The sequence below is a fragment of the Camelina sativa genome, chromosome 20 (genome assembly GCF_000633955.1).
Source record: "Camelina sativa cultivar DH55 chromosome 20, Cs, whole genome shotgun sequence".
Lineage (NCBI taxonomy): Eukaryota > Viridiplantae > Streptophyta > Magnoliopsida > Brassicales > Brassicaceae > Camelina > Camelina sativa.
In genome coordinates this window covers 13198235-13207594 of record NC_025704.1, presented here as the reverse complement: position 1 = coordinate 13207594, position 9360 = coordinate 13198235, and the positions used below count along the sequence as shown (strand labels likewise).

The 9360-nt window shown below is 39.4% G+C and overlaps 4 protein-coding genes across 4 annotated transcripts; 1 reads left to right on the top strand and 3 right to left on the bottom strand.

Moving 5' to 3' along the window:
• LOC104770666 (ATP-dependent Clp protease proteolytic subunit 2, mitochondrial-like) lies at positions 1003–2387 on the bottom strand. The gene is made up of 2 exons (XM_010495126.2): positions 2003–2387; positions 1003–1649 (listed from the first exon to the last, which is right to left on the bottom strand). Exons 1-2 carry the CDS (start codon positions 2307–2309, stop codon positions 1228–1230), a joined length of 729 nt encoding a protein of 242 aa, XP_010493428.1. The 5' UTR covers positions 2310–2387; the 3' UTR covers positions 1003–1227.
• On the bottom strand, positions 2599–4848 carry LOC104770665. The gene is made up of 3 exons (XM_010495125.2): positions 4304–4848; positions 4059–4189; positions 2599–3682 (listed from the first exon to the last, which is right to left on the bottom strand). Exons 1-3 carry the CDS (start codon positions 4601–4603, stop codon positions 2872–2874), a joined length of 1242 nt encoding a protein of 413 aa, XP_010493427.1. The 5' UTR covers positions 4604–4848; the 3' UTR covers positions 2599–2871.
• LOC104770664 (mitogen-activated protein kinase kinase kinase 3-like) lies at positions 5260–6354 on the top strand. The gene has a single exon (XM_010495124.2). The coding sequence runs from the start codon at positions 5320–5322 to the stop codon at positions 6238–6240; it is 921 nt and encodes a 306-aa protein (XP_010493426.1). The 5' UTR covers positions 5260–5319; the 3' UTR covers positions 6241–6354.
• On the bottom strand, positions 6731–9257 carry LOC104770663 (photosystem II stability/assembly factor HCF136, chloroplastic-like). The gene is made up of 8 exons (XM_010495123.2): positions 8835–9257; positions 8501–8736; positions 8245–8375; positions 7969–8101; positions 7533–7655; positions 7271–7345; positions 7072–7187; positions 6731–6952 (listed from the first exon to the last, which is right to left on the bottom strand). Exons 1-8 carry the CDS (start codon positions 9175–9177, stop codon positions 6886–6888), a joined length of 1224 nt encoding a protein of 407 aa, XP_010493425.1. The 5' UTR covers positions 9178–9257; the 3' UTR covers positions 6731–6885.

Sequence of the window (9360 nt, the reverse complement as noted above, 5' to 3'; positions counted from 1 at the left end):
CCTCTATAAACCCTAATTTTGAACGCAAAACGGGAACACCGAAGAGAATTGTGGAATCCAATCTAACCCAGATACCCAATTAGAATCTCCGAGGATAATTCCACCGGAAGAACCTCGCTGATTGATGTGGGCAGCGGAGACACCTTACGGATCACGAAGCGAGTAACAGAGACGTAGCGAGAGATAGAGAAAGAGCGAGAGCGATCCAGACAAAAGATTGATTGAGGCGGTCGCGAGAGGGATACGATGGGGTTAGGGCTGAAAGGTGAAAAACTTGCGAAGAAGTTTTTGTGAGAGATAGAACTTTGGTTACTGTTGTCGGCGTTTTTTTCCCTTTTTTTTTTTTAACAAAGCGTAGATCGAAATCGAACAAAAGATTTCTTTTCTTTTTTTCTCCAATTTACTTTTTTATCTATATTTTCTTAATCTCACTAATCCTAAGTCCTAAGTTATATTAAGACATTTTTTGGTCAAACAGGTATATTTCCCCTTTTTCTTTTATTATTATCAACACTTTCTTTCACGTTTCCATTTTAAAAATAAGTAAAAATATAGAATATATTATGTTAATTTTCCACTTCCCCAATTAAAGAAACTAGCAACAAAACCACCACATAAAAAAAGCAAGACTCATCCTTACAGATAATATTAAGAGACTTGCCATAGAGATCTTAACTCTTAAAAATGTCCCTAATTCTCCAACCATAATCATATACCAATGGTGTTACCACAAAAGCATCTGATGGTGTTCTAAGTTCTAACTAACTATAAATAAGTTGCAATTCAGAATTACATCAGGTTCTCCAACCATGACACCGAAGACTATCGATCAAGAGCATAAAGAACAGTAAACCACAGCATCTAACATAAGTAAATCAACTAGGACTGGGATTTCTGAAACTCAACATCTCATACCTAGACTTTCTAGTTAGTTTAAAAGAATGTGCTTATATAATCTAAGATTTTGCAATGCATGCATGCAATTAAGACTTAAAACCGCTCTTTAATCCAATACTCATTTTACTGAATCAAATATGAAGACTCTGTAAACACGCAAGGAAAGAGAGTTCTGAAATATAGTCATGATCGATGTATGAAAGAATAAAAACAGCTTGAGAGATCATGCCCTCAGACCATAACTTCATCCAAGGAAATCTAACTGGAGCAAAGCAAAAACAGGTAGAGGAAAAGAAGAAAATTTATTACTTTTTGATTACCAGTTACTTCCTAACTTGAACTCTTCTTATCTTTGCTTTCATTTCCAACTGCATCTTTCACCAACTCCAATGGTCTTTCATCAATTACTTCATCGATTATTCCAAACGCCTTTGCCTCTGCAGGAGTCATGAAATGATCCCTATCCATGTTCTTTGCAACCACGTCGAGAGGCTGACCCGTGTGTTTGACATACAGTTCATTTAACGCATCCCACACACGAACAATCTGTTTTGTGTGAATCGTTATATCCTTCGCCTGTCCACTATAACCTCCAGAAGGCTGATGAATCATAACAGTTGCATTTGGGAGAGACCGCCTTTGCCCCTTGGCACCTGCTGCCAAGAGAAGAGAAGCCATTGATGCAGCCTGACCTAAACAAATTGTGCTAATCGGAGAGCGGATGTACTGCATAGTATCATAAATTGCAAGACCTGTACCAAAGAAACAGATTAAAAAATGAGTCACAGACTCACACAGGACACATTAGAAACAAATGATAAAAGATCTGAAATTGATACAGTGTTTAACTCGTCATCACAAACGAGACACTCGAACATTTCAGCAGCCTCATTGCAGTAATCAAGTGAAGTGACAAACCCTAGTTAAATACCCAAATCTACATCGGAACAAGTATCAACGAACAGTATTAATTTTTCCTACTGTACTAAGTAAGAGAGCATTGACAAAGCCATGGCATCTAGCAATCTGATTCCCAATCACACTACTCACAATTACGACGAATCGAAAGATCAAAAAGCTAAGGAAACGGAAAGCTGAAGCGTACCGGCGGTGACATGGCCGCCAGGTGAATTGAGATACATATGGATCGGCTTCGAAGGATTCTCAGACTCGAGGTAAAGAAGCTGAGCGACGACGACGTGAGAGGTATCGTCATTAATGGGACCGTTGATGCAGATGATACGCTCCTTGAGCAATCGAGAGAAGATGTCGTACGCTCTCTCACCTCGCGATGAGTGCTCAATAACCATCGGAATCAGACTGTAACTCCTTCTAGCAGTGGCGATGCTTGTCGCCATGGACGATGGAGTTGATAGCCTCTTGGCGCCGGAAACTAGACCCCTCATCATCATCGGAGCTCTAAAGGGTTGTTCGGGGAGGGAGAGTGAAATTGCTCGAGAAATGAAAACTCGACTCGAGAGCTTTAGGGATTTCAGATTTATTAGTAATACTTTCTTCTTCTTTTTTTTTTTTCGATTTTTTTTTTTAATTAGAAAAAGTAATTATTTTCAGCTGTTACATTGGCACATCAATTATAACATCACCAGTTAAAATTGTAAAAACTAGCAATGCTTAATATATACTTCAAACTAATGATCATTCTGCAAAATTATACAGCTAAAAAGTTTTATATCAAAGAAATAGTTTGAATATTCTGGTATTCCATTATTCATCTGACATACACAAATCAAAAAGTTTGTAATCTTTTGAATTCCAGCAAAAATTATTGCCTAACTTGACTCTCACTTTCACTACCTATTATTACATTATTGGTTTTTAATAAATGAAATGCAATAATAATACACTTTTTACTTCTATTTACTTACCAATCTAAATAAATAAATAGCTATCGGCTTCTTTAGCTTTTTGGAGTGGACAGTCAATAACACGAGACGGACGGGGACCTAACTAACCTTAGTCCACGGCCTTTTTGATTCTCCTACCAGTTAAAGGCTTAGGCAATCCATCAAAAATAGAACTGGCCATGGCTGCTTGTGTGAGTAAATCAGGTTTCAGGGTCCATTTCGAGGTTGGCCATTTCGATGAACCGTTGCTGTTACAGTTCGTTTCTTGGAGACTAGAGGCGCTAAACGATTTCCTCACGCTTGAGAAGCTGTCTCCCACAGGAGCATCCATTAAATTGATCGGTGTGGAGTTGACATTACCGGTGTCAGTATCTGCTGATAAGTTAGTTCTGCTTGATGCTTTGGATCTCAGTGCTAAACCTTTGCCAGCTATTGCAGAAAACCCGCCACTGCTGCAGCTTCGGTTATCCTCTTTCATAAGCAGTTCTGGAGCTCGTGAATTAAAATCGGCTTCAGATTTTTGGCGTCTTGTCATTGGCTTATCAGAATTCACTTCTCGTCTTCCAACTGCCTTTAAATAGTTGGGTGATTGGTTGACCTCGGCGAGGACTGCATCTACCAAGCTTCTTGATTTTCTGTGGTGACTTAAGGGAGTATTGGTTGCTGGCAAAGGAGTGAGGTACTGATCATTGTCTTGGAAATGAGAAGACTCTTTCTTCTTGTACAGTCCCATATCAAAACCTTCAGAAGCTCTTCTGTTTTTTGGTTTCAATCCATAGTAACCTTGCAAGGAGTTCATGGCTGGAGAAACGTTCTTTTCTGAAGGCTTCAATTTCAAAGACTGGAAGGAGTCAAATAATACGTCTTGGTGGTGGTTGCCATTGCTTGCTGGTGATGAAGCTTGCTCAGGACACCCCTCTCTGCAAGAAGATTTCATATATCAGTCATGGTGATATCATTACTTTGATATTGTGGATGTCCTTTAACGCAAATCAGTAGAGTACGATCATGATCATTTAAAATTAAAACGTCAAAACGGTTCTTTTACTTTTACAAGGGACAAGAACCCATCTTGGTTTGGTATCATCGCTCCATAAGCATTATCCACAGTATAAACAACTCTCACTTAGCACTTTCCTGATCTTATGGAGCTATCTAACGTAACCTGGTCTAAGTTTCTTAATGTACAGATAATCTAATGTAAAACAGCTCAAGTTCTGCAAAAACCTTGAGAATAAGTCACAGACTATACATCCTTCTAAGTTACCATACAACAAGAGAGGATGAAGCTAATACCCAAGATTAAGAGAGCCGTTAGATAAGCATGGAGAAGGAGGGTGTCTCCCAGGTAATGGTATCCGGAGAGACTTGAGAGCAAACATCTGAAGATCAGTCACAAGCCCATTCAGCTTCGTAATATCTGCAACCTGATCAATCACCCACCACACTTAATTAAAAAAAAAAACACACACAAGCCCCCCCAAAAAGTAAAAACTAATTCTTGTAAACACGATTCAGCTTCTAAACTATAATATTAATACCTCAACGCCGTATTTGATGGCAATGCCAGCGAGAGTATCAAGCTTGGAGACCTCGTGTTCGATATAACCAGTGCCGGTAGGAGTGGTCGAAGAAGGTGGAGACGAGGTAGGTGACGAGATACGCAGTATCTTCGAAACAGATGATGATGATGATGATGATCTTCTCGAAGGACTCCAATCACGACAACCTTCAGAGAGATCTACGAATCCGTAACCATTAAAATCGCCACGGAATTTTCTATTGCTGAATTCAAAACTCGCATTGCAAATAGAGACCCGCCTCCCTCGATCCGTGAGCATTGCTCTAATTAACCTATTCTGAAAACTTAGATCTGATCAAAAATTCTCGGAAGAGGAAAAAATGGGGAAAACGAGAAACGAGGAAGTGACGGTGAGAGATTGAAGAAGAAGAAGAAGAAGAAGAGGGTTGTTCGATGTAACTTTTGTTTTCACCGGAGTTTCCGGAGGGGATTAAACGAACGAGAGCGAGATCTCTTCTCTTCTCCCTCTCGTCTCCACCGGAACGACGCTCAATTAATATCTTTTTTTTTTAATTATTTTTAGTTATTATAAATATATTCGAAACTAAAACCGCGTTACAGCTTATCAACAACCAGATTATTAAAAAAAAAAAAAAAAATCATACAACGAAACGAACTGAAACTTACATTAATTAATAAATTCTCATACAAAACATATTTACTACTCCCATTTATTAATTTTATGTAAATTTATATTTTATAATTAGATTAGGTTTTATTTTTTTTATTATATCAGATATTAATATTTAACCTTTCCTTTTTTTTTCCCTGATAATATATCAGATACGTTTCCTTTTCCAAGTCGAAACAAGAGTAGGAGTGAAACCACCGACTTAATTAGGTCTTATTATAAATAGATTGTATCGCACTCCATTATCGAACCATAACTTGTTTCGCTTTCTTATTTGTCCAAGTAGAAGAAAAATCAGAGATCGAAACAAACCCTAGATTTTAAGAGAGTGTTAATTACCAACCATGGAGAAGATGATGAGAGAACCTATGCGTGTAGACGAGTCTTCATTGAAGCATGTCTCTTTTCTTGGCAGAGGAAGCTTTGGCTGTGTCTCTCTCCAACGCGATTCTAACTTCCGACTCTACGCAAAGAAGTCATCTTCTTCGTTCAATCAATTGCAGGATTTCCAAAAAGAGATTAGGATCATGGTTCGTTTCCGCAATCATCCTCGCATCGTCCAAGCCTTAAGTTCTGTCGTTCACTTATCCGTCCCACCAGAACAAAGATGTCACATCTATATGGAGTATGCCTCCAAAGGCACGCTCTTCAATATGATCTCCAGGTTTCGTGGGACGCCTATGCCTGAGAATATGATCGGACGTGCCGCTTTTATGATCCTACAAGGACTCGACGCTCTTCACACAAACGGCTACGTTCACTGCGATCTAAAGCCAGCCAACATCCTCGTCTTCCCTTCCACCACTGTTGGAGAGCCATGGGATCTTAAGCTTGCTGATTTCGGTTTATCGAAAGAGCCTTGTACGGATTCTAGGTCGTTGTTTCATGGTACGGAGCAGTATATGCCGCCTGAATCTCTTGGACCGGATGGAGAGATGGGATCGTCGACCGTTGATATATGGTCTCTAGGGTGTACGATTATTGAGATGTTTGGAGGTTGTCCATTGAATATGGGACACTGTTACATGTGGAGGCTTCCCAGACTTGTATCTCCGATGGCAGACGACTTCTTGATGCGGTGCTTGGCTTTGCAGCCGTCACGTAGGGCTACCGCGGCAGAGCTGTTGAGTCATCCGTTTGTTGCGCAAAAAAACTTTACTGCTCCAATATTGAGAGAGATGCCTCCGTATCCTTTCTTAAGGCTTCCTCCCTGCATAATGGGCAAAGAGATGGAAGAATATGCTAGACATGGATTGGTGATTTGAAGACCTCAAGATTTGATTAACGGTGGAGAGATGAGGTCGGAAGAGACAATAGATTCATGTGACGGCAGCTGTTTAATTAGGGTTCGACAGTTTAACTACAGTTATATTTTAGGTTCGGTTGAGTTTGGGTATTTAACTGGTTGCCCATGATGTTAGTTTTTCTACTTGTGAGTTTTTCTTTTCGTTTGGAATTGTGTCAATGTGCTACTCCTAAAGTTTGGGTAATAGGTTCGAGTCATTGTAATAACCGTTCATCATTTGAATATAAAAAGGTTAAATTTTACATAGTTACATGAACTTTTTCATGTAAAACATATTTTGATTAGTTTAAAAAATATACAAATATCACTTAACATTCAATAAATACGGGAAAATATTATGCTCGTACTACTGGATAATGTAGGCGAGGGGAAGATAGTTTCTTGTCATCTTTGCTGAAGAATACTATAATTTCTTATAGACATAGATTAGATCCATATCCAAATCCAACTACCAGTCAAACATAGCTTTTTTCAGAAGATTTATATATTTTATATGAAGAGGAATGTATACAATAGTGTATATGTAGTATCAAAACGCAGTTAAAAGGCTTTACAGATAGAAGATATTTGAAACAAAACCATGTTTTACTGCCACTTTTTTTTTTCATCCAACATATCGGAGCAAGACTCCATCGTTGCCAAGCACAAAACCTTTCTTGTCATCCACAAATCTGCAAAATTTAACAGAAACAAATTTGGAAACTCATTAGTTTTGTTTGTGCTAAGAGGACTGGAAGAAGGAACAATGATGTTGATTTAAAAGACTCTGGTTTCGATGTTTGATACTTACTTGACCGCGTAAAGGTTAGCTGCTATGTTATCAGCGGCTTTGTCTCGGTTCCATGACTTGCCTCCATTTCTTGTTCTCAGTAGAATGCCACTGCCTCCTGCTGCCCATGCTTCTTCCTGCAAATACCACAACAACAAATGGTGTTAAGATCCGAAGTCGAATTCAGAGGTTTGAGTGATAATCAAGTAAACTCATGTACCTCTGAACGATACCCAACATCTAGAATGCCAAAGCCACGACTTTGTACTGGAACTTCATCAAACTCCTCTGAGATCTAAGCAATAGTGGAGATCAAAGTCAGAGGGAGATTAGAACATTGGAAGAGAATTCAGATCATGAGGAAATAGTGTTTTCTTAGTTCATGGCTGGGTTTAGTTTCATCCTCTAAGTGGCATAAATCTCAAAATGAGCTTTGTTAGGTATGAAAAAAATGAGAAAAGTCTTGTTGCTGCAGTACTTACCCCAGTGCCTTTGCTAAGATAAAGTCCTCCACCACGAACAAGAAGCCAAAGACCACCATCAGCTCTCCATCCCATGTTCTGAATTCTTCTGGCAACAGCTCTATTGTGTGGTTGCCAGTAAGGCTGCAATGTACCAATACTATGGTGAATGACAGTTTTAAAAGCAACCAAACCACACACCATAATTGACTCTAAGTAAGACATGATACAGTTTACCTAAACACAGTACTTGACTCTTAGCAGTAATTACTTAGATCATAATTCGGATAAATGGATTGCTATACTCTTCTTTACATTTATTCCGTTGGTGCTAAATAATCAAATCAAATCCTACGCAAGCGCTACTACTTCACCTAGCAACGACATAAAAAAAGAACTAAAAGTTCAACAGCAAACCACATGATAAATGCTGCAAAAGCCAGAATAAAAGGCTCACCTGGCCAGGCTCCCATGTCAGAAAGAAGTTACCACGGCTAGAAACAGCAACATACTTTCCTTCTGGTGAACGATTAACTGCACTGAAAGTTCCCGTGTAGTAACTAGCACCACTGATTCCACTGGATACTGTTCTGCAAGACCATTGGAAAAAAAAAACTGAATTAGGGTCTCTATTGAATGTACTGAAGTTCCCACAATGCCAATTCATCAACAACTACGCTTAACTTCCATGACTACATATAAGATTCGCCAGCAATATAGAATGGTAATGAACCTGTTCAAGGTAGCTGAAACAGTTTCCTGAATAGCAGCTTTCCAGTTATATCCCTTGTTTGAAGTAACATAAATAGCACCTTCATCAGTGACCATCTCTGCGCTCTTATCTGCTGTCGCCTCTATAAACACCTACAACCACATTGTAACCATACACACACACACAAAAAAAAGCTTAACACATTCTCATAGCCAAATACAAAAACCATAATATCTATAAATAAAAAAAATGAGACACCAAAGGAAAAAAAGAATACCATATCTCCAGGAAGCTGAGAACTAAGAGGAATCCTATCCCAATTCTCACCAGCATCAGCAGTATACAACAAGATAGCAGGCTTGCCAATGATCCATCCTTCTTTACCTTTAAAGCTAATCGAATTGAATCTGTAATTGAAATCTTCCTCTTCAGCTGAAGGTATCGAGCGTGGATTCCAAGTGTTTCCACCGTCTTTAGTCTCTAACAGCGTCTGTCTCGTTCCCAATAAAAACCCTAATTGACATTTGTTTCTAGCATGAAATCAGCAACTGAATGAAAACTTCCGAAATTGACTAATGGGGGGAGATTGGAGAAACAAAGGAGGAAGTTACCGCGGCTAGGTTCATCGGGGACGAAAGCAATGTCGAGAAGAACAACGCCGGGATCGATTGGGAGAAACACTCTTTCCCATTCTGATAACTGTTCATCAGCTTTCGCTTCTTTTACTGGTCCGACAACGGTAGAAAGGGAGAGTGATACCGCCGCCGATTGGTACAAAAGCTCCCGCCGACTGAAAGACAATGAGGAGGAGGAAGAAGAAGAAGAAGAAGACGATGGAGGAGGAGAAGCGGAGGCTTTAGGGATGAGGCGGTGAGAGATGCGTTGAGAAAGCAATCGAGGAGAAGCAGTGGGTTTGAAGAAGAGATAGCCATCGCAGAGTTGCAGAGACGCCATTGATGTGTTCTTCGACTCTCTCTCTCTCTCTCTCTCCCGCCTCTGCGTAACACATATCCTTTTCTTTATCTGAGTGGTGGTTATCTAACGTCTACGTACTAGTCCCACTATTTCTACACGTGTCCTTGTATGATTGGTACTTTAGTCTTACCTTACTTCTAATCTATTTGACTGTTAAATTAA